Genomic DNA, 25,393 nt, shown 5'->3' on the forward strand with positions numbered 1-25,393 from the left:
GGAGGATGCTGAGGGGGATGAGGGGCTTCAAGGGCTGAGGGCGGGGTAGCTGAGGGCGGAGTGGGGCCCGGGAGTTGCTGAGGGGGTTGAGAGTCGAATAGGAGGCCTGGGGAGGGAATGAGGGGGGCTGAGGGCAGGGGATGGGGGAGCTGAGAGGGCTTGAAGGGGGACTGCTGGAGGGCTGGGGGAAGGAGGGGTGGCAGCTGAGGTACATGGATGAATGGACCCTACCCGGTCCCTGCCCACCCCAGTCGGTGGGCACACAGTGGTTGTGGTACTACGGGAGCCCAGTGTGGAGGGGAGGAGGCGGGCAGGTCCCCAAGGACCAGGAGTCCAGGGATGCAGGCAACCGGCCCATTTGTCCTCTTTCTGTGATTGAGGTAAAATCTACATATTTTTCACCTGCTCTAACCCCACCTGTTCTCAGAGGGAGCCCCTTGGAACACCTGACTCCATTATAGGCATGGGGGGCATAAGGGGCCGATTTCTTTCCCCTCCACCTCCCCACCCCACTAAGGGGAGCCAAACCCACTAGCTGGGGCCTCACAAGGTGGAAGACCTGGCCGTTGACCTTGTGGGAGGCCTGGCTGCTTTCCTCTCTCCCTCTTCTTCTCAGCCCCAGGACTCCCAAAGAGGGTAGAGAGATAAGAAGAATGGAGTTTGAGTGAAGAAAACGAGGGGATGTATTTTTAATTCTTCAGTTTAAAATATATATGTGTGCAAGTTAAAAAAAAAATAGATGATAGATATAGATAACATCTCTATAGACTAGCAATGAACAATTGAAAATGCAATTAAAAAACATGAACAATAATATCAAAACCAAAATGCTTCAGGGTAAAGTTAACAAAGTATGTGTATGTTCTCTACCCTAAAAACTACAAAAAACGTTGAGAGAAGTTAAAGAAGACCTATTGTTAGAGAGATGATACACCCTGTTCATAATTTGGAAGACTCATTATTGTTAACATGTCAGTTTTCCCCCAAATTGATCTGTAGATTCAGCACAGTCCTGATAAATGTCCCAGCAGGCTTCTTTGTAGAAATGATACTCCTAAAATTCACAGGAAATTCTAAGGACCCCAAATGGCTTAAGCAATCTTGAAAGGAAGAACAAAATTTGAGGACTCACAGTCCCTGATTCTAAGATGTACTCTAAAACACAGTAATCAGGAAAGTGTAATAATAGAATAACAGTAAAAAAATAGTTAAACAATAAGAATCCAGAAATACTCATATTATACAGTCAGTTGATTTTCCACAAAGTCTCCAAAGCCATTCAACAGAGGAAGGAAAATTTTGTCAACAAATGGATGTCCACATGGAACAAAACTTAAATCTCAACTGCTGGCTCACACCATACAGAAAAATTAATTTGAGATGGATGTTAGACCTAAATATAAAAGCTAAAACAGAACTATTAGAAGGAAACATCAGGTGGTGTCTTCACAATTTGGGGAAAATTTTGTTAGAGAAGACACCAGAATCACTAACCATTTAAAAACTGATAGACATCAAAATTAAAATTTAAAAGTTTTGCCCATGAAAAGACACCATTAGGAAAATAAATAGGCAAACCACAGACTGGGAGAAAATATTCACAATCCATATATCTGACAAAAGAATAGTATGGAGAATATATAAAGAATCCCTGTGACCCAACAATTAAAAACACAAACAATCCAATAAAAACGGGCAAAATATTGAAAAGACACTCAGCAAAGCAAAATACACAAATGGTCAGTAAGCACATGAAAAAGTGCCCATCGTTAGTATCAGGGAAATGCAAATTGAAACTACAACACACTTCAGTGGCTAAAATTAATAAATCTGGCAAATCCAAATGTTGGCAAGGGTGTGGGACTACGAGAACTCTCATGCATTTCTTTCAGGAGTATAAAATGGTGCAGCCTCCTCGGAAAACTGTTTGGTTAACTAAATTGATACCAGCCCTTTGACCCAGCAATTTCTGTTCTAGATGTTTATCCAAGAGAAATGAAAACATGTGTCCCCATAGCACATGTAGAGGAATATTTGTAACAGCTGTATTAATAATTGCCAAGAATGGGGAACAATCCCTATGTTCACGAACAGGCGAATGGATAAACACATTTTGAGATGTATCATGGATGCTCCTCAGCAGTAAAGAGAACAATCTGCTGATACATATGACAACATGATTAATGTCAAAAACATGTGGTTAGTGAAAAATGCCAGACACAAAGTGTGCATACTGTAGGATTCCATTTATGTGACATCTACAACAGGCAAACCTTGTCCATGGTGATAAAACGAGAGGCATGGTTTCCTTCAGGGCGGGGGCGCGTGGGAACTTTCTGGGGTGATGGAAATGCTCTAGGGTGTGGATTACACGGATTCATGCATTTATCATAACCCACGGACCTCCACGCTTAAGCTCTGTCAACTATACTCGGCGTAATTAAACCTTAGTAACAAATTTAAATATCTGAGAAGCACCTCCAAGGAGGAAGCCCTCCCCACCACCCATAAATGGAGTAGAAAAACTTTGGGAAGTAAAATGCAGCTGTCTGGGTGCGGTCCTCCAGGTATTCCATTGGTGGAAGCTCCTTGACAGAACTGTGGAAGTGCTGGAATACTCTAGAATCTCTCTCTCATCATCCTGAAGGTTTGCTTAAGTGTCTTCTCCACTTTGAGATTCTTTGAAGCGAGTTCATGTGAAGCACCATGAAGCACAGGTCTCTGGGGGGTGCACACACAACACGCCAGCCCTGCAGTTTAGCGGGCGCTGCATACCCAGGGAGAAACCAGGCAGCAGGCCAGAGGACTTAATGCCTCACATCCTGGTCCTGCGTGCTGACAGACCGTCCTTGATGGCGAGAACTGTTTTGCATCGTGAGGCTTTGCCACCCACAGCACGAAAGCAGTGATCTAATGTCAGTTTCTGTGTGGGATTATACCTGAGCTGAGAGTCACAAACCTCACAGGGTAATGGGCTTTAATCGTAGCCTCAGGCTTCCTGAAGAGTTGAATTATTTCAAACTTTCACAAAGCCCTCTGTTTCGAGAGTATGCTCTGATTCTTGTCCTTTTATTTTAAATTGACATTGGGCAGCATTTGTAGCATTAAAAAATTTACTATGAAAAATTTTAGATATGCCAAGAAGCATAAAGAGATAATATCTTTAAGAAGTAAAGAGCCCTCTGAACCATGGGGTCCCACAAAGCCCATGCCCCACTCAGCAGGCCTTCTCCGCCGGCTCCCACCCAGGACCCAAACGTCAACTTAGCTGGTTGGGAACCTGGAGTGGGCAGCCTGTCTCTGTCCCCCCTGCACAGGGAGGGTCCCCCACTGTCCCCTCAGCTGCCCCAGCCAGGCACTCAGGAATCTCAGGACTGCCCCACCCCATGTTCTCCACTGTGAAAGCAGCCTGTCACTGAAGGGACTTCTTGTCTGAGCCATGTCTCCCGGCCCTGAGGGCTGAAAGTTCCTGAAGCTCCCTGTTGTCCCTTCTCAGGAGTCACTGCTTCCGTTGCTGGGATGATGCGAAGCTTGGCACTGTGAGGCTGCCCAGGTGGCTCTCTGTTGGGGTGTGAAGTCTGTCAGACTCAGGCGTTCCTTAGTGTTACGTGAGGTGTGAAACCATCACGAGGGCCAAGGCCCAGGACTAGGAAGTCATCGTGCACATGCATGTTCCTGCTGGAATCACAGTGCCACACCATTAACTGTTTCCTTCAAAGTGGGAGGTGGAGGCTAAGGCGGCAGGATATTCAGATGGAAACCATGTCAGTCGCTGCTGACAGGCACGCCATAACCCAGCCCTGGACTTTGTCCAGAAACACGTCGCTTTGCTGTGAGTCTGTGGGTCCCCTGGTCACCCAGTGAGGCTTGGCCCACCCAAACCCAGAGGATTGGGGTGGACGGTGCCATCATGCCCCGTTCCTGAGAGATGCACTGTAGGACGTTGAAAACACATCTGTGAAACCCAGAACATGCCGCAAAGTCCAAAACACAGAAGGAACCTAGAACGTGTGGTAGAATCCAGAACATGCTGTGAAATACAGAAGATTCAGCAAAGTCCAGAACACATATGGAATCCAGATTGTGCAGTGAAATACAGAATGCATTGTAAACTCCAGAGGGAGGAAGGAAGGGGGGAAGTTGAGGCTGGACCCCAGGATGTTCTCCCTCACCAGCTGGCAGTCACCTCATGGCCTGACAGCTTGGGGTGGGGACACCTCAGATTGGCAGCATTCCAGAATCAGGGTTCTCCAGTAGGGGGACTGAGTCCTCCTGTCCCTGCCTTCCCCTGCTGTCCTTGTTGAGCATTAGCCAGACCTGACGCGGGGGATGCTGATTGTGGGCTGCCTGGACCCTCCAGGCACCTTGGCCGCAGCCAAGAGGTGAGGGCTGTCACCAAGCAGAAGGGAAAGCAGAGAAGGAAGGTGGATTCAGAGAAGAAACCGAGGCTCAGGGAACTCGGCACACGCGGAGGGAGCAGTGTCTGTGGGTGTTCACTCATCCGTTTATTCACTCACCCATTCATTTATTCATTCCCATTCGTTCATTCACTCACCTGTTCGTTCATTCATTGATTCCCATTCATTCACTCACCCATTTGTCCATTCACTTATCCATGTGTTCGTTCAGCCGTTCATTCACTCATCCATTTGTTCGTTAACTCACCGTTTTTCACTCATCCATTTGTTCATTCAGTCATCTGTTCATTTATTTGGTCACTCATCTGTTCACTCATTCATTTGTTCATTCATGCAATCCCTTAGAGCCCAGCCAGGCTGGGGTCAGGTCATCCCAGGTCACAGGGGTGGCGTTATGGAGGAGCTGACTGGAGCCCCGCCATGCCCACGTCACATGCTTTCTCTTCTGTCCACAGAGGCACCATCTGGACCCTCCGCGTCCGCTTTCTGGAAGAAAGGGTGCTCCCATACTGGGCGACCTTCACCATCTGGAATGCGGGCAAGCAGGGCCGGCGGCTCTACCGTAGCCTAGAGGCCGCCAACCGGCAGAAGGTGGGGCCCCCTCGCCCTCTGCAGCCCCGACTCCTGCTGCTACCCAGTCCCCCCACCCCCTTTCTTCTGCTACCCAGCACCCCCGCTTTAGCTTCTCGACATCCTGTCCCCTCCAGATAGGGAGGGTTGGCTCTTCCTTGAGCCAGTCTCCTGCAGAGCCCCGTGACTGACCAGCCATCGTTGGCATCAGTGGCCAGTCGCTGCACCCCCTTAGGAGGCATCTCACCACGTGGCTTGTCTGCTGTGGCTCTCCCCTTCCCTGGGTGCGGGCAGATCGTGGTGGGCTCAGCCTGGCCCCTCCCCGAGGAGAGGTCGAGCCAGGACCCTCAGCTGTGAGCGTCCCGCTCTTTACCTAGGTAGTAGCATTTTGTGACGTTGATGAACGCAAGATCAAAAAGGGCTTCTACTGCTACGAGGATTCCCAGGTGTGTGGGGGCCGCACCCTCCTCTGAGGACAGGATCGGGGGACATTCAGGAGCCTGGGGCTAGGGGTGCTTATGGGACCTGACCTGGCCTCACCACCTCAGGGGTCACAGTCCACTCCCTGCCTGCCAAGGGGGGACACCTGCCCCCACCCACCCTACAGAGCCTGCCTCCCAGGAAGCCCGTCTTGGCCCAGAGGGGGACACCCAGCTGCCCAGGCTCACAAGGAAGGCCCCTGTGCCCAATAGGTACAGCCCTGCTCAGGCTCCTGGGTGGTCTTGGGGGCAGCAGGGACCCTGATGGGCCTGCCCCCGCCCTAATGGGCTTTGGTGCCAGCCTCCCCCGAGGGAGGTGGTTTTTGAGGCTCCCCACCACCCCATGCCCAGGGCAGGAAGCACGAAGACACAGCGCCCCAGGTTGCAGTTGGGCGTCTGGTCTCCACATTTAGAGACTGGGCTGGGCAGTGGGCCAGGTCGTGGGGTGGTGTGGGGGCAGGGGAAGGTGCCTGTTGGACACTGACCTCAGAGACCTCCAAGGCATCTGCAGCGGGGAGCTACATCTGCCTTGTGCGCCCCCTTGGTCGCTACCCCGTGTTCAGCGTACTCCACCACCCAGACTCCCCTCCAGGGCCCGCTTTCCAGGAAGAGGCTCCTACTCCAAGGCACCCCGTGTCTGTGATCCCCTGGTGGTTGTGAGGGCGGTGGGGGTAGGGAGGTGGATGGAAGTAAGGTCCTGGTTCTGGGCCCAACCCTAGGTCCTGGATCCTGGGTACTAGGTCTTGGTCCGGGTTCTGAGGCCCAGTTCTGGATTTTGGGTCCTGGTCTCTGGTCCCGGTTCTGGTTTCTGGTCCCGGTCCTGAGTTCTGGGTTCTGGCCCATCTGCCCCCAAAGGCTTGTGACCACAGCGCAGCGCCTGCCTCACGTCTCAGCCGCAGGTTCTTGTCACTTGAGCTGTGGCTGTTCGCAGTGGACACTGGCCCTGGAGTTGCCCAGTGGGGTCACTGTCACCAGGAAGAACGTGAGGGCAGCTGCTCCTCTCTGTGGCCAGCACACAAGTGGCTCAGAGCTGAGGTCTTGCATCTCCTGTAGGAAAGGCCCAAGCCCCGGGTTCCAATCCTGCACTTCCGCGCTGCTCAGCCACCCTTTATCATCTGCGTGAAACTGGTGAGTGTCGGGGCTGTAGCATACAGGGGGCGCCGTGTCCCTGCTGGGCCATCTGATGGGGTGCTGTGCCCCTGCTGGGCCACCTGACGGGGATGCTGTGCTCCTGCCGGGCCACCTGATGGGAGACACTGTGCCCTTACCAGGCCACCTAACAGGGTGGGCTGTGCCGCTGCCAGGCCACCGGACGGGGGCTGTGCTCCTGCTGGGTCTCCTGTCTTCAGCCGTGAGGACAGAGAAGCAGCTACGCAGGGGATTCACACCCCAGTGCTGCCCCCACGACCATGCCACTTTGGAAAAGTTACCAGACCGCCTTGTCCTGATCCGTAAAGTGGGTGAAGACAGCCAGACTCCAGGAGTCTCGGGGCTGACATGCATGGGAGCCTTCCTGAGGCCTGCCTCACAGATGTGCCCTAAACCCAGCTGTCCTGGGAGGGATGCTGGGCAGTGCAGGAGGCTCAGGCTCCTCAGAATGGCTCCCACCCTGCCGTCCACACCACCAGTCCACTAAGTTTGTGGTAATTTGTTATGCAGCAACAGATAACTAATACAGGCCCAAGCTGGCAAAACAATAAAAACAGAACAAACTGAAATAGCTACTTTTTGGCTATCAGGAATGTTGTTGTTAGGTGCCATTGAGTTGGTTCCGACTTGTAGCGATGCTATAAACAGAACAAAACACTGCCTGGTCCTGTGCCGTGCTCACAATTGTTGTTATGCTTGAGACCATTCTTGCAGCCAATGTGTCAGTCCATCTTGTTGAGGATCTTCCTCTTTTTCGCTGATCCTGTGCTTTACCAAGCATGATGTCCTTCTCCAGGGACTGTTCTCTCCTGACAGCATGTCCAAAGTATGTAAGCTGTAGTCTCACCATCCTTGCTTCTAAGGAGCATTCTAGTTGTACTTCTTCCAAGACAGACCTTTTTGTTCTTTTGGCAGTCCATGGTATATTCAGTATTCTTCGCCAACACCACAATTCAAAGGCATCAGTTCTTCTTCAGTCTTCCTTATTAATTGTCCAGCTTTTGCATGCATATGAGGTGATTGAAAACACCACGGCCTGGGGCAGGAGCACGCAAGTCCTCAATGTGACATCTTTGCTTTTCAACGCTTTAAAGGTCTTTTGCAGCAGATTTGCCCAATGCAGTGTGTCTTTTGATTTCTTGACTGCTGCTTCCATGGGTGTTGATTGTGGATCCAAGTAAAATGAAATCCTTGACAACTTCAGTCTTTTCTCCATTTATCATGATGTTGCTTATTGGTCCAGTTGTGAGGATTTCTGTTTTCTTTATGGTGAGGTGTAATCTATACTGAAGGCTGTGGTCTTTGATCTTCATCAGTAAGTGCTTCAAGTCCTTTTTACCTTTCAGCAAGCAATGTAGTGTCATCTGCATATTGCAGGTTGTTAATGAGTCTTCCTCCAATCCTGATGCCCTATTCTTGTTGGTACAGTCCAGCTTCTCGGATGCCTTTGCATAGTCAATAAAACATAGGTAAACATCTTTCTGGTATTCTGTGCTTTCAGCCAGGATCCATCTGACATCAGCAGTGATATCCCTCGTTCACGTCCTCTTCTGAATCTGGCCTGAATTTCTGGCAGTTCCCTGTCAATATACTGCTGCAGCTGCTTTTGAATGATCTTCAGAAAAATTTTACTTGCGTGTGGTATTAATGACATTGTTTGATAATTTCCACATTCGGTTGAATCACTTTTCTTTGGAACAGGCATAAGTATGGATCTCTTCTAGTCGGTTGGCCAGGTAGCTGCCTTCCAAATTTCTTAGCATAGACGCGTGAGCACTTCCAGCTCTGCATCCATTTGTTGAAACATCTCAATTGATGGTCCATCAATCCCTGGAGCCTTGTTTTTCGCCTGTGCTTTCGGTGCAGCTTGGACTTCTTCCTTCAGTACCATCGGTTCCTGATCATATGCTACCTCTTTAAATGGCTGAACGTCAACCAATTCTTTTTGGTTTAATGATTCTGTGTGTTTCTTCCATCTCCTTTTGATGCTTCCTGCATCGTTTAATATTAGGAATAGTGCTGCTGTAAACTTCTTTATGTGGACATGTGTTTTCATTTTTCTTGGGTGTATACCTAGGAGTGGAATTGCTGGGTCACATGGTGATGCTATGTTTAACCTCTTGAGGAATAGTCAGGCTGTCTTGCAGAACAGCTGCACAGTCTTACATTCCCACCAGCCGTCAGTGAGGGTTCTAGTTTCTCCACATCTTCACCAACACTTGTTGTTTTTGTTTTTTATATAATAGCCATCATAATGGATGTGAAGTGGTACGTTATTGTGGATCTGATCTGCATTTCCCTAATGATTAATGATGTTGAGCTTCTTTTCATGTGCTTATTTTATATTTTATCTTTTTTGAAGAAATGTCTCTTCAGATCTGTTGCCCATCTTTTAATTGGGTTATTTGTCTGTTGTTGAGCTGGCCTCATAGAAGGAGTTGGGAAGTGTCCTGTGCTGTTTCAATCACTGTAGTTTTATGATGTTTATCACTTGGTGAGCCTAGTCTTCCTTTATTACTCTGCTTTTCCAGAATTTTTCTTCTTTAAATAAATTTCTTATTGTGACATACACATGCAGAAAATTGTCTAAACTGAATTCCGCAAGCTATCCAGGCCACTGCCCGCGTTTATAAAGTTCTGTTGTAACACAGCCATGTTACAATGGCTGTGGCTGCTTTCAAACTATAAAGCCAGAGTTGAGTAGTTACCTCAGAGACCAAATATGGGCACAAGGCTGAAAATGTTTACTACCTGGGCCTTTATGAAAAACTCTGCGGACACCTGCTCTAGAACGCGAATGTACTACAATTTCATGAACGAAGTGCTCACCCAAGCAGCCCCCTCCCCAGGTCAAGGGAGACAGCAGCCTTCCGCGCTCCCCCCTCACTGCAGCAGTAACACCACTCTCAACACTGTCCCAGTTTCTACGGTGATTTCTTTGCTAATCGTTACAGTGGTGTGTGTGTGCATCCCTAAACCGCAGCTTGATTTCACCCTTTTTGTCCTTCCTGTGAATGGAATCGAGCTTTGCACTCTCCTGCCTCTGATTTCGTTTACCCGACACCCTGTTTGTGAGTTACCTGTACTGTGGGGTGTAACTGGACAGCTTGTCCTCGGGGGCTTGTCCTCAGTACTTACGTATCACACACTACTTCTTGCTCACGACGGTAGGCGTCTGGATGTCTAGTGTCTTGCTGTTACAAACGCCATGAGAGTCTGTGGACGTGTCCTGACACACGCATGTGCGTTTCTTGGGGTTGGTCCTGGGGTGGAAGTATGTGGTCACGGGGACAGTGCCAGCTGGAGTGGCTGTGCTGGCTCACACACCCAGGGGCAGAAGTGGGGCCCAGGGCTGCAGAGGCACACTCAGACTTAGTGTGGTCGTACTTCAGTTTTTGCCAGTTTGGGGTGGGGGTGTAGGGCTCTCTCGTTGGTTTTAAGCTGCGTGTCCCTAATGACCCACCATGTTTTCTCCCTTAGCAGAGAGCAGCTCACGGTAGACCACTTGACAGGCAGGCAGACACACAGGCAACCCTCCAAACCTGGGGGTCCTCTGGAGCCCACAGGTGGGGGTGCAGAACCAGGGGAGCAGGGGCCCCCGTGCTAGTTAGGTGGCCAGAGGGGGAGGCCTGGGGTGACTCGACCCGTGCTCCTCCCACAGGATCTCACGGGGGGCGCGTTTGAGGACAATCTGAGGTCCCTGCACCTGCAGGAGGGACAGGACTTCTTTCACTTCAGCTGACAGGGCCACGGCAGCTATTCCCAGGTAGGTACGAAGCCCTGGTGCAGCCGACAGGGTGGGCAGTGACACTATTGTTACAACCTTGCAGGTGAAGAGGGACGAGGGCCCTAGAGAAGGCACAGTGCCCACCCCCTCTCTGGGTCCCAACACTGCAGGGGTGGTGACATCCAGCTGGCTGGCAGAAAGGTGAAAAGCAGTACTTTAGATGCATCGCACACCCTTCCCCTTCATGGGCCTGACCTCTAACTAAGGCGTGTGTGTTTTAAGTAAATTTTTATTGAGGCATGATTTACATACATGAAAAATGCACAGACCATAGCAACTCTAACATAGGTCTCTAGCAAGTATACATATACATGCACACATATACATGTGTTCACAGGTGACTGTCATTAGGCACCATCAGGTCAGTCCTGCACCATCCTCACAGTTGTTGCTATGTTTGAGCCCATTGTTGAAGCCACTGTGTCAAACCATCTCATTGAGGGTCTTCCTTTTTTTCACTGACCCTCTACCTTACCAAGCATGATGTCCCAGGGACTGGTCCCTTCTGATCTGATAACATGTCCAAAGTACTTGAGACAAAGTCTTGCCATCCTTGCTTCTAAGGAGCATTATGGAAGGAGGTTTGTTCATTCTTCTGATGGTCCATGGTATATTAAGTATTCTTTGCCAACACCTTAATTCAAAGGCATCACTTCTTCCATTGTCCAGCTTTTGCATGCATGTGAGGTGACTGAAAATACCATGGCTTGGGTTAGGCGCACATTAGTCCTCAAAGTGACATATTCATTTTTCACACTTTAAAGAGGTCTTTTGCAGCACATTTGCTGAAGGCCATATGTCGTTTGATTTCTTGACTGCTGCTTCCATGGGCATTGATTGTGGATCCAAGTACAATGAAATCCTTGACAACTTCAGTCTTTTCTCCATTTATCATGATGTTTATTGATCCGGCTGTGAGGATTTTTGTTTTATGTTGAGGTGTAATCCATATTGAAGGCTGTAGTCTTTGAACTTCATCAGTAAGTGCTTCAGTTCCTTTTCACTTTCAGCAAAGTTGTGTCATCTGCATATCGCAGGTTGTTAATGAGTCTTCCTCCAATCCTGATACCCCTTTCTTCTTCATATAGTCTAGCTTCTCGGATTATTTGCTCAGCATATGGAGTGAATTAAGTATGGTGAAAGGATACAACCCTGACACACACCTTTCCTGATTTTAAACCATGCAGTATTCCCTTGTTCTGTTTGAACAACTGCCCCTTGGTCTATGTACAGGTTCCTCATGAGCACAATAAAGTGTTCTGGAATTTCTATTATTTGTAATGTTATCCATAATTTGTTATGAACCACACAGTTGAATGCCTTTTCATAGTCAATAAAACACAGGTAAACATCTTCCTGGTATTCTCTGCTTTCAGCCAAGATCTGACATCAGCAATGATACCCTTCATTCCATGTCCTCTTCTGAATCCAGCTTGAATTTCTTGCTGTTCCTTGTTGATGTACTGCAACCATTTTTGAATCATCTTTGGCATAATTTTGCTTGCATGTGATACTAATTATATTGTTTGATAATTTCTACATTCTGTTGAATCACCTTTCTTTGGAAAGGGCACATATATGGATCTTTTCCAGTTAGTTGGACAGCGGGCTGTCTTCGAATTTCTTGGCATAGATGAGTGAGTGCTTCCAACGTTGCATCCATTTGTTGAAACATCTCAATTGGTATTCCGTCAGTTTCTCAAACTTTTTTTTTGTCAGTACCTTTAGTGCAGCTTGGACGTCTTCCTTCAGTACCATCAATTCTTGATCCTTTGCTACCACCTGAAATGGCTGAACATCAGCCAGTTGTAGTGACTCTGTGTATTGCTTTTATTATCTTTTGATGCTTCCTGCATCATTCAATTTTTTGCCCATAGGATCCTTCAGGATTGCAACTCGAGGCTTGAATTTTTTCTTCAGTTCAGCTTGAGAAATGTTGAATGTGTTCTTCGCTTTTGGTTTTCTATCTCCACGTCTTTGCATGTTTCATTATAATACTTTTATCTCCTCGAGCCGCCCTTTGAAATCTTCTGTTCAGCTCTTTTACTTCATCATTCCTTCCTTTTCCTTTAGCTTCTCTACATTCAAGAGCAAGTTTCAGAGTCTCTTCTGACATCCATTTCGGTCTCTTCTTTTTTTCTGTCTTTTTAAGGACCTTTTGATTTTTCATATATGATGGCCTTGATGTCATCCCACAACTCAATCTGGTCTTCGGTCATTAGTGTTCAGTGTGTCAAATCTGTTCTTGAGATGGTCTCTAAATTCGGTGGGATTATACTCAAGGTCATATTTTGACTCTCATGGATTTGTTTTAATTTTCTTCAGCTTCAACTTGAAATTGCATATGAGCAATTGATAGTCTGTTCCTCAGTCAGCCACTGGCCTTGTTCTTAACTGATGATACTGAGCTTCTCCATCGTCTCTTTGCACAGATGTAGTCAGTTTGATTCCTGTGTATTTCATCTGGTGAGGTCGTGTATAGTTGCTGTTTATGTTGTTGAAAAAAGGTATTTCCAATGAGTAAGTAATTGGTCTTGCAAAATTTGATCTCCTGTGTCATTTCTATCACCAGGATCATATTTTCCAACTACTAATCCTTCTTCTTCATTTCCAACTTTTGCATTCCAGCCACCAGTAATTTATCAATGCATCTTGACTGCATGTTTGATCAATTTCAGACTGCAGAAGTTGGTAAAAATCTTCAATTTCTTCATCTTTGGCATTAGTGGTTGGTGCGTAAATTTAAATAATAGTTCTATTAGCTGGTCTTCCTTGTAGACAAATTGACACGAGTGGTGAATGTGTTCATATACACATGTACGTACACACTTGTACACATACATGTACGTATAGATGCATAATCCCAGAGACCAAGACACAGAGCAGTTCCTTCACTCCAGCAGACTGCCTTGTGCGCCCCGCCATTTCCTGCTATGCTGGGCTGATGTCACCAGACAGGGTTTGGCCTGGCCTAGAGTTTCCGAGTGGAATCAGTCGTGACGCACTCTTGTGTGTCTGGTTTCTTTAGCTGAACACATGCTTTTCAGAGTCTCCCACATTGTTGTGTGTGTCAGTAGTTGATTCTTTTTCCATTTCTGTACAGTGCTCCTGTCTTAGTCATCTAGTGCTGCCGTAACAGAACTACTACAAGTGGATGGTTTTAACGAAGAGAAGTTTATTTCCTCGCAGTTAAAGTAGGCTAAAAGTCCGAATTCAGGGCGTCAACTCCAGGGGAAGGCTTTTTCTCTCTGTCGGCTTTCTTCTCTTCAGCGTTCCCCTGGACTAGGAGCTTCTCTGCGCAGGGACCCTGGTCCAGAGGACGCGCTCTGCTCCCGGCACTGCTTTCTTGATAGTATGAGGTCCCCAACTCTCTGCTTGCTTCCCTTTCCTTTCATCTCTTGAGAGATAAAAGGTGGTGCAGGGCATACCCCAGGGAAACTCCCTTTACATTGGATCAGGGATGTGACCTGGGTAAGGGTGGTGTTACAGTCCCACCCTAATCCTTTTTAACATAAAATTACAATCACAAAATGGAGGCCAACCACACAATTCTGGGAATCATGGCCCAGCCAAACTGATACACACATTTTTTGGGGGACATAATTCAAACCATGACAGCTCCACTGTATCACTGTGAATAAATAAATATCACTGAATAAACTGTTAGTTTATTCTTTTTCCTTTGCTAGGCATTAATGGTTGTTTCCAGTTCTTGGCTGTTATGAATAAAGATGTGGTGCTATTCTGGTACAAGTCTTTTTGGATGAATGGTTTCATCAATCTTGGGTAGAAACCTAGCAGTACAATTACGGAGCCTAACTTTATGAGAGACTACCAGTTCTCTAAAGTGGCTACACCACTGTGCACTCCAACAACACTGGGTGAGTTCCAGTTGTTCCACTGTGGGCACTTCTAGTGGGTGTGTAATAGGGTGTCATCGTGGGTCTACTTTGCAATTCCTTGATGAGTAATGATGTTGAACACCATTTCATATGCTTACTGGCCACTTGGATGCCTTCTTTTTTAAGTGCTCACATCTTGCCCCATTTTAAATTGGGTTGTCTTTTGTTCATCGATTTAAGAAAAACCCAAAACCAAACCCATTGCCATCAAGTCAATTCTGACTGATAGCAACCCTATAGGACAGAGTAGAACTGCCCTATAGGGTTTCCAAAGAGCAGCTGGTGGATTCGAACTGCCAACCTTTTGGTTAGTAGCCGTAGCTCCTAACCACTGTGCCACCAGGGCTTTGTAAGAGTGTTCTATATATTCTGGGTTCCGTATATATTCTGGATATGAGTCTTTCATCAAATTATTAAATGAACAGATTTTCTGTTGCATTCCTAAAATAAACCCAACTTGGCTGTTTCGTTTTTGCAGTAGTTTTACATCTGTGTTTGTGTCAAGACTGCACAGTCATCCTGCTGTGTACTGTCCGGCTGTGTGTCACTGTCTGGCTTGGTCATCAGGGCTGTGCTGGCTGTGTGATATGAGTGAAGGGAGTGGACTTCACCTTTACACTCTCTAGGAGAGTGTGTGTAGGATTGGGACTGTCTCTTGAAAATTTGGTAGGCCCTCCTCAGAAAACTGCCTGGGCCTGGTATTTGCTCACGGAAGATATTTAACTAGTGATTCCATTTCTTTAATGATTATAAAGACTATTCAGGTTGCCTGTTTCTTTTTAAGTTAATTTTGATAAATTGCGTATTTTCAGAAGTTTACTCAGTTCATCTGTTTTCACACATCCATCCAATGTAAAGCTTTTTCATAAAAAATGTCTGCAATATTTGTATCTCCCTTTTCATTGCTAATGTCATTCATTTGTACATTCTGTCATTCTTTTCTTGTTGGGTTTTGCCAACAGCTTGGGCACTTCGTTCGACTTTTCCCTGAACCACCATTTGTTGATCCTCTCTTATGCTTCATTTCCATTTCATGAATTCTGCTCTTACAATTATTTTTTTTACTTTCTTTAGGTTTATTCTAACTTCTTATATGTTTAGCTCATTAGTTTTTAGTTTTTCTTCTTTTCTAATGTATCACTTCAGGTTTCAAAAATCCTTTAGGTGGTGAATCTATTGTGATTCACAGGATCTTTACTAATTTTCATTATAATTTATTTTTAAATCATATTTTTTAAAGAAGAGTCTTGTGTTCTTAAAGTTGGAAAGATACAAACTAGATAGACACATACCACATACTTTTTTCCCTCTTTATACAGTTTTACACATACACACCATTTGGGTTCTGTACCCTATTTACGTTCATTAGATCAAGCCTTTTCTTTATTTTTCAACCATATGCTTCCTTAATTTTATATCAGATATATTGATTTTAATATACTATGGTGGCAGATTTATCAATTTCTTCTGGATTGTTTGCTTTTATGTATTCTGACACTGTGTTACTGGGTACGTACGGTCTGTCATCTTCCTGATGAATTGAACCTTTTACTATCATGTAATATTCTCTATTTCTAATAATGCTGTTTGTTTTAAAGCCTACTGTGTTAAGGTAAAACCTACTATTTTAATGACCCCCGGCCAGCTTTCTTTAGGTCGGTATTTGTCTACTGTATCTCTTCCCCTTCCTTGACTTACTGTCTTTGTTTTAGGTGTGTCCCTTGCAAATGCATGGAGCTACGTTTTATTTCTTGTCCAGTCTCTAATAGCTTTGTCTTTTAACTGGAGAATTTCATCCATTTATATTTAGTCTGTGTACTAATAATACACTTAATATTTTGCTGCTTGATCTACTTTTGCTTCTTTTCTCTTGCCATTCTTGTATTTTCGAAAGTTTTTTCTCTCGTTTCATTTCCCCCCTGACTAGATTAAAAGTTATGTTCTCCATATATATTGGAGCCCTCCTGGCACAGTGGTTAAGACCTATGGCTGCTAACCATAAAGGTCAGCAGTTCACATCCACCAGCCGCTCCTTGGAAACCCTATGGCGCAGTTCTACTCTGTCCTGTAGGGTTGCTATGAGTTGCTATGAGTTGGAATTGACTTGACGACAACGAGGTTGGTTTTTGGTTTTCTCCATATATTAACTCTTTTTGTGGTTACCCTAAATATGTCAACATGCATACTTAGTGAAGGTGACAGTTCACTTATCTGCACTATACTCCAGACAGTATAAGAACCTGACATGCTTTAACTCCAGTCAGCAACTCTGCCCCTAGTTTATATGCTACTACTGTCTACATGCTTTGAAAAACATCCACATATTCGACATTATTCTTTTTGTTTACACAGCTGCTGTTCGTTGGTACATTACTTTCTTTGTTCAACATGTCCCCTTGCGGAACTGTTTAGTTTTACTTGGATTGAAATGTTAGACCAGCACTGGATGAAGCTTCACTATATGGAGTCCCTGGCGGGTCTGGGTGTTGAATCGACCTATTCCCATGCTTCAACAAGGCCATTTCTCTGGAATTGTTTGTGGTTATTTAAGCAGCTTTGATTACACTAAAAACAACCCATTCTATTACTTCTCCAAAGCTGCTTTCTTGATTTTCTACAGCAAAGGGTCCTGCTATCTATGGGGACGCACCTCACCCTCCTGCTGTTTGCTGTGGTGTCTCCAGTGAACTTTTGGGAATTTCCAGAGTGTTCCAGCCCGCTGTGGACGTTCATCTCTGAAGGACACGCTCCGGCCCTCCGTGGACAGTGGTCTCTGAAGGACTTGCTCCGTCTCCTTGGACTTGGCCCCGCAGGAGGTGAGCCTTTCCCCACTGGTGTGGCCATGGTCTCCCAGCCTCCCTGATGGTCCAGGGCTGACCCTGGATGCAAGCTGCCTGGCCAGCTCAGTCCCAGCACTCGTGACTTCAGCCAGTCAAGGGACTCTGCTAATCTTTCCATCTACAATGGAGAACTGCCCTTATTTCAAGAGGGAGCCATATTTAAGCACTGAATGAAATAAAAATCAGTTTATAAAAAGTTAAAAACACACAAATGTGTAATGCAAGGCATTCTATTTTGAGGGTTGAAGATTGGCGTGGGGACAACAGCCTGCAGGCAGGAGCAAGAGGCCCTCCCAGCCCAGTGTATGTGCACGAGGCTGCCCCCAGGCACCATAGTCAGAAATGGACAAAGAGGATGCTGCTTGATATGTTGTTTTATAGGGGCGCACTTGTGTTTCCAGTAAAGGCAAAAAGCATCGAAAGTTGAGGGCACTGGAGTTCAGGGAGCCTGTGAGGGTTCCAGATACAGAGTCCCAGTACCATGGCCTCTGTGTGAGCTGCAGTGAGTGTGGCCCACACTGCCGCCCAGCCTCTGCATGCTGACCACTGGCATCTGGCTCGTCCCTCCTCAGAAGCAGGACATCCTGGGCCTTCTGCACCAAGTGGGAGTGGCCCAAGGTCTCCAGCTCCCAGGACACAGCTTCAGTGGGGACTGGGCTGCAGAAGAGACACAAGAGTCAGCACTGCTCAGGACTATCCCCCATCTGGTAGCTGCCAGGGACCCCAGCCCTCCCTAGTCCCTGTGGCAAGAACTGAAACAGACATTTGAGTTCCTGGCAAAAAGCTGCATTTTGAGCCACCATTTCCCTGGACAGCCTGGTCACCTGAAGCCACCTAGACAAATGCAAACATGGCTGACTGACAGCTGTGAATGCAGCTGTGACCAGTTTCACCACATGCTAACCAGCCATCAGGGATGCTGCTGCTTCAGGGAGTCAGGGCGGGAGGGAAGCTCAGGACACTGTTCTCTCTCTCTCATTTACGTACACTTCGGATATTTGCCTAATAAAAATGTAGAAAACATTTAACTCAGAAGTTTGATGTTGAGTTAGAAAGCAAGAAACACAAGAAGGGGACTCCTGATTTCCTGTCTGGCTTGTAAAAAGCTTGGAAGCCATCATTCCCATACTCATGATAAGAAAAAAGCTGAAAAACTGAAAAAGCAACAACTTTTCTTAGCTGTATCAGATAACTGAGGTCACAGGGAAAACCTCCACCATGAAAACTGGAAAGACAGGCAGGCTGGTACAGCGGATCACCACTTACTGGGAGGAGAAAGTGCCACCAGTGGACACAGCACCAGCTAGGAGTACTAAAAGGGAAACTGACCAGTTGCTGGGAACTGAGTACAGACCAGCTTGAGAAAGTAAACTTCTGGGGACCCAGCCTTGGGAGCAGGGCTCAGCCTCAGGAAGGGGGTTGTCATGGATTGAAACAAACAATTGTGTCCCCAAAAAACATGTGTCAACTTGTTTAGGCAACTTGTTTAGGCATGAGTCCCAGTATTGTGTGGTTGTCCTCCATTTCGTGATTGTAATTTTATGTTAAAGAGGATTAGGGTAGGATTGTACAACACCCTTACTAAGGTCACATCCCTGATCCAATGTAAAGGGAGTTTCCCTGGGGTGTGGCCTGCACCACTTTTAGGAAAGGGAAGCAAGCAGAGAGTTGGGGACCTCATACCACCAAGAAAGCAGTGCCTGGAGTGGAGCACATCCTTTGGAAGCTCCTAATGGGGGGAAGACTGATGAGAAGGCCAACAGAGAGAAAGCCTTTCCCTGGAGCTGATGCCCTGAATTTGGACTTTTAGCCTACTTTACTGTGAAGAAATAAATCTTTGTTAAAGCCATGCACTTGTGGTATTTCTGTTATAGCAGCACTAGATAACTAAGACGGGTGTATTTTCTTGAGTTTTACCTCCAGAAGCCCCACCAGGTTCTCACTGTGAAGCTGGAAGAAAAATCCCCATGTGCTTCCAGCAGGAGGAGGGAAAAGTTAACCATCTGAAATAGTGCTCTGGTCTCCATGACAATGGGACATTCTACCCGAGCCTAACCAACATGGAGGAGGGAAATACTCAACTCCAGCCACCTGGAGCACTCCTGTTTCACCTAAAAACCAAAACCCTGTTGCCATTGAGTCGATTCTGACTCATAGTAACTCTACAGGACACCTATTCATTGGATCATAAGGCACTTCCCCTTTGCCCATATCTTACTACCACATCAACATCAACAGGGCTTTACACGGGATTACAACTGAAAGAACCTCAGTTTCTTTAATTTGACACATAATGTCCAGCTTTCAACAAAAAATTATAAGTCAAAAAGACAGTCTAAAGAGACAGAAAAAGCATCAGAACCAGACTCATATATGACAGACATATTGGAATTATCAGACCAGAAATTTAAAATAATTATGATCAGCATGCTAAGGGCTCCAATAGAAAAAAGGAGACAACATGCAGACAGATGGCTAATACAAGCAGAGAGATGAAAACTCTTAAGTATTAAAAGAAAATGCTAGAAATAAAAAACACTAACAAAAATGAAGAAGGCCTTTGATGGGCTCATCAGAGACTGGGCACGTAATGATGAAAGAGTCAGTGAGCTTGAAGATATGTCAACAGAAACTCCCCAAACTGAAAAGCAAAGAGAACAAAGACTGAAAAAAAAAATTGAACAAAATATCCAAGAACTATGGGTCAGTTATAAAAGGTATAATATGTATAATGGGAATAACTGGAAGGACACAAAAGAGAGAAAGGAACAAAAGAAATCTTTAATAATGGCTGAAAAATTTCCAAAATTGTTAACAGACATCAAGCTACAGATGCTGGATGCTCAGGAAACACCAAACAGGTTAAAAAATACCAAAAAAATCTACACATAACCATATCATATTCAAACTACAGAAAAGAAAAGTCAAAAGAGAAAATCTTCAAAGGACCTAGAGGAAGAAAACACTTTACCTACAAAGGAACAAGGATAAGATTACACTGGACATCTCTTCAGGAACTATGCAAAGAAATTGGAATGAAATATTTATAGAAAAAAACCACTAACCTAGAAGTCTGTACCCTGCAAAATTATCCTTCAAAACTGAAGGAGAAATAAAGGCCTTCTCACACAAAAATTGGAATTTGTCTCCACCAGACCTGCCTTGCAAAAAATGTTAAAAGACATTCTTCAGAGAGAAGAAACATAATATAGGTCAGAAACTTGGATCTACATAAAGGAAGGAAGAGTGTCCAAAATGAATAAATGAAGGTAAAATAATATCTTTTCTTGTTCTTAAGTGATCTAACAGATAAGAATCTGTTTAAAATAATAACAGCAACAATACATTGATTGATTACCGCTTATGGATAAGTGAAATGTTATGACAGCAGTATTACAAGGGCAGGAGGGAGGAGCTGGAATGCTCTGTTATGAGATACCTGTACCACCTGTGAAATAGTATCATGTTATTTGAAAGCAGGCTTAGATTAGTTGTATAATTGATACCTTACAGAGCAGATCATACAAATGGAATCATATAAAAGGAACAATTAAAACCAAAGGAGGCAAAAAAAAGAGTGGAGGACAAAACAAAAAAGGACAATGAGTAGAAAATAGTTAACAAATATGGTCGATACTACTTCAACTACATTAAAAACCACTTTAAATGCGAATAGTCTAAATATATGAATTAAAGTCATAAACTATGAGTAGATTTAAAAAAAAAAAAAAAAGACCCAACTACACGCTGTCTACAAGAAACCCACTTTAAATATATATACATAGATATATTAAAAAGGAAGGAGCCCTGGTAGTGTGAAGAGTTAAGCACTTCACTGCTAACTGAAAGACTGATGGTTTGAACCTACCCAGCGGGCACCTAACAACAACAAAAGATTAAAAGGAGGGGGATGGAGAAAGTTGTACCACACTAACACTAATCAGAAGAAACTTGGAGGGAGGCAGGGCCAAGATGGTGGAATAGTCAGACACTTCCAGTGGTCTTTCTTACAACAAAGTCCAGAAGAAATAAGTGAATACATTATATATGACAGTTCAGGAGCTCTGAACATCAAAGGTAAACTTGAGGAATCGGACTGAGTGGCAGAGGGAGGAAGAGACGGTTCAGAAGCAGGGAGGAGTTACCAGACCTGGCAGGAGCTGGCGCCCTGCAGGCCGGATAGGCTGACATATGCAGTGAGCCAAGCAGTGGAGTTCAGGATGCGTTTCCCACGTCAGGAGAGACCAGGCGGCACAGAGTCTGCTCAGGCCTCCAGAGCCAGTGAAAAGCTGCGGTCAGTTGGCAGAAGATAAGTACATGCGTTTAACCTACTACGAGGACCAAAAAACACCCCGTTTGGGAAGAAACTCTCTCCCATTTACCTGCTTAGTCCCCACTCTGCACCACGTCCTGGGTCAGCTTCAGACATTGCTGCATCCCCTAGGCCAGAAGTAGGACCCATCATGCACCCTGAGCCATTCTCCCGGCCTTGGAGAGGGAACAAATTAACAAACGGAAAAAATAATCTGTGGGCTTCCCTAAGCTAGGAACTCAGGGCAGTCACAGCTCCTTTGCTTAGGCACAGGCATAAAGGGTCCACGGACATTGACTGCCTTTCACCCCTGCATAGACCTGTGTGGGCCCATTGCAACAGCATAGGCCCTCATTACCGCAGTACAACAGGGTATATACCTGAAGTCTAATTTCACTGTATCAGCTATATGGTGAAGTGGCAGGTTCGTAACATTTGACACCGCTCTGCCAATTAAGCAGGGTCCTCACCTACCCACTTCAGGAGCCTGAGGACTGGTGGCTCCACCCATGCCACCTAGCCACCTGCAGTGGGTCCAAGGATAAGTGGTGCCTCCAAGTCCTTACAGCCAACAGCATTGGGTGCCCATAGTCCAGCTGCTGCAAAACCCATTCACTTACACGCTGTAGGGAACAGGGACACGCTTTCCTCCCAGACACTCGGGCAGCCATCACACCCCTCCTTGCTCAGAGCATGACTCCCTACTGCAGCCAGATACCTGTGCCTACTCCAATCATCCCGGCCTATCTAGGACTGTTGGTGAGAGCCTGTACCACACACTTGGTGACCGACTACCTGGACACCTGAGCTGAATACCTACAAGAAAAGTAAATGGACTCCTGGGCTCACATACCTAGTAACAGATCTAACCACCTGGTGACAAGACGTTAGAGCTTCACAACTGCCAATGATCAAACTAGCTCACATGAGCAGCCTATTTGGGCATACCAAAACAAGAAGTTAGGACACAGTAAGCAAACATAAAATAAATAAATATAATAACTTATTAATGGCTCAGAGACGACAGTATTAAATCACATAAAGAGGAAGACCATGATGGCTTCAGCAAGCTCCCAACCCAAAGAACCAAGAAATTTTCCAGAGGAAGAGAACTTTCTGGAATTACCAGAGGTAGAATACAAATACAGAACTCTTCATGAAATCAGGAAGGAGACCATGCAAAACGTAGAACAAGCCAAGGAACACACAGACAAAGCAAGAGAGGAACTTAAGATTAGAGAAGAGCACAACGACACATTTAACAGGCTGCAATAATCCACAGAGAAACAGCCAACAGAAATCCAGAAAATTTTAACAATAAAATTTCAGAAGTAGACAATAGAAAGTCATAGAAACAGAGAACTGAGGCAGTGGAAGTCAGAATTAGGCTGAAGATAAAGCACTTGACACCAACGTATTTGAGGAAAAATCAGATATAAGAATTTTAAAAAATGAAGAAACCCTAAGAATTATGTGAGACTCTATCCAGAGAAATAACCTACAAGTGACTGGAGTAACAGAACAAGGGGGGATAACAGATTTTACAGACAGAATCGTTAAAGATTCGTTGGCAGAAAACTTCCCTGATACTGTGAAAGATGAGAAGATATCTAAGATGCTCACTGAACCCCACACAAGGTAGATCCCAAAAAGAAAGTCACCAAGACGTAATCAAACTTGGCAAAACCAAAGATAAAGAGAGAATTTTAAGAGTGGCTAGGGATAAACGAAAATTCATCTAGAAAGGAAAGTCAATAAGACTAAGCTCCGACTACTCAGCAGAAACCATACAGGCAAGAAGGCAATGAGATGACATATATAAAACTTGAAAGAAAAAAACTGCCAGGCAAGAATTATATACCCAGCATAACTGTCTCACAAATCTTACAGTGAAATTAGGGCATTTCCAGATAAAGAGAAGTTCAGAGAATTTGCAAAAACCAAACCAAAATTACAAGAAATACTAAAGGGAGTCCTCCAGTTAGAAAATCAGTAACATCAGATAACAACCCAAGACTAGAACACAGGACAGAGCAACCAGATATCAACCCAGATAGGGAAGTCACAAAAATAAAACTAAAATGCTGAAAATAGGGAAACAGAGATGTCAACATGTAAAAGATGACAACATTAACACAAAAAAGAGGGACTAAAAAATGTAGTCATAGATCTTTCATATGGAGAGGAAGTCATATGAGATAAAAGTCATAGAAATTGTCTTAGTCATCTAGTGCTGCTATAACAGAAATACCACAAGTGGATGGTTTTAACAAAGAGAAGTTTATTTCCTTACAGTAAAGTAGGCTAAAAGTCCAAATTCAGGGTGTCAGCTCCAGGGGAAGGCTTTCTCTCTCTCGGATTTCTCATGTATTCCCCGGACTAGGAGCTTCTCGGCACAGAGACCCTGGTCCAAAGGACGCACTCTGATCCTGGCACTGCTTCCTTGATGGTACGAGGTCCCCAACTCTCTGCTTGCTTCCCTTTCCTTTTATCTCTTAAGAGATAAAAGGTGGTGCAGGCCACACCCCAGGGAAACTCCCTTTACACTGGATCAGGGATGTGACCTGGGTAAAGGTGGTGTTACAGTCCCACCCTAATCCTCTTTAACATAAAATTACAATCACAAAATGGAAGTCAACCACACAATTCTGGGAATCATGGCCCAGCCAAATTGATACACACATTTCTGGGGGGACACAATTCAAACCATGACAGAAATAAAAGAGTGATTTAAACTTAGGAAAATTAGGAGTTAAGGTAACCACAAAGGAAACTAACAATCCTGCACATCAAAATAAAAAACAAGAAAAACATAATAAAAGACTCAGCAAACACAAAATCAACAACAATGAAAAAGATGAAAAGAAAATACATAAAGAAAAACGACAACACAGAAAATTAAGTGGAACAAAGAAACTGTCAACACACACAAACAAAAAAGACATCAGAATGACAGCACTAAACTCATACCTATCAATAATTACGCTGAATGTAAATGGACTTATAAAGACCAATAAAGAGACAGAGTGGCAGAATGGATTAAAAAAAGCACAGTCCATCGATACACTGCCTATAAGAGACACACCTTAGACTTAAAGTCCCAAACTAAAACTCAAATGATGGAAAAAATATATATATCCAGCAAACAACAATCAAAAAGAACAAGAGTGGCAATATTAATCTCTGACAAAATAGACTTTAAAATCCATGACAAAGGATAAGGAAGGACACTACATAATGATTAAAGGGTCAATATACTAGGAGAACACATAACCATAATAAGTATTTTACACACCCAACAACAAGGCTCCAAAATACATAAATTTAATAGCACTGAAAAGAGGGAGAGCTTGAAAACAGCAGGAGACTTCAACACACCACTTTCAGTCAAGGACAGAATATCCAGAAATAATACCCAGAAATAAGCTCAATAAAGACACGAAGATTTAAATGCCACAGTCAACCAACTTGACCTCATAGACATACACAGAACACTCCACCCAACAGTAGACAAGTATACTTTCTTTTCCAACGCACATGGCAGTCTCCAGGATAGACCACATATTAGGCCATAAAGCAAGCTTTAACAGAATCCAAAGCATTGAAATATTACAAAGCATCTTTTTGACCATAAAGCCATAAACATAGAAATCAATAACAGAAAAAGCAAGGAAAAAAAAATCAAACACATGGAAAGTGAACAACACGTTGCTCAAAAACTACTGGGTTACAGAAGAAATTAAGGACAGAATAAAGAAATTAACAGAGTCAAATAAGAATGAAAACACATCCTACCAGAACCTTTGGGACATAGCAAAGGCAGTGCTCAGAGGTCAAATTATAGCAATAAATACACACATCCAAAAAGAAGAAAGGGCCATAATCAAAACATTAACCCTACAACTTGAACAAGTAGAAAGTAGCAAAAGAAGCCCT

General features: G+C 44.9%; 2 protein-coding genes across 2 annotated transcripts in view; one reads left to right on the forward strand and one right to left on the reverse strand.

Annotated features, from left to right (window-relative positions):
* B3GNTL1 (UDP-GlcNAc:betaGal beta-1,3-N-acetylglucosaminyltransferase like 1) overlaps nt 1–16,849 on the forward strand; it is a 142,268-nt gene extending 125,419 nt beyond the window's left edge. The window contains exons 9-14 of the mRNA XM_023729156.1: nt 4,312–4,382; nt 4,874–5,009; nt 5,366–5,434; nt 6,521–6,595; nt 10,278–10,382; nt 16,658–16,849. Of these exons, the coding sequence (XP_023584924.1) occupies nt 4,312–4,382; nt 4,874–5,009; nt 5,366–5,434; nt 6,521–6,595; nt 10,278–10,358 (432 nt within the window). The 3' untranslated portion in view covers nt 10,359–10,382; nt 16,658–16,849. The remainder of the gene's footprint in view (nt 1–4,311; nt 4,383–4,873; nt 5,010–5,365; nt 5,435–6,520; nt 6,596–10,277; nt 10,383–16,657) is intronic.
* Nucleotides 16,850–17,035: 186 nt separating this feature from the next.
* The window catches only part of TBCD (tubulin folding cofactor D), a 200,748-nt gene continuing 192,390 nt past the window's right edge, over nt 17,036–25,393 (reverse strand). The window contains exon 40 of the mRNA XM_004374331.2: nt 17,036–17,802. Within this exon, the coding sequence (XP_004374388.2) occupies nt 17,788–17,802 (15 nt within the window). The 3' untranslated portion in view covers nt 17,036–17,787. The remainder of the gene's footprint in view (nt 17,803–25,393) is intronic.

This window comes from Trichechus manatus, unplaced genomic scaffold (genome assembly GCF_000243295.1).
Source record: "Trichechus manatus latirostris isolate Lorelei unplaced genomic scaffold, TriManLat1.0 scaffold00028, whole genome shotgun sequence".
Taxonomy (NCBI): Eukaryota; Metazoa; Chordata; class Mammalia; order Sirenia; family Trichechidae; genus Trichechus; species Trichechus manatus.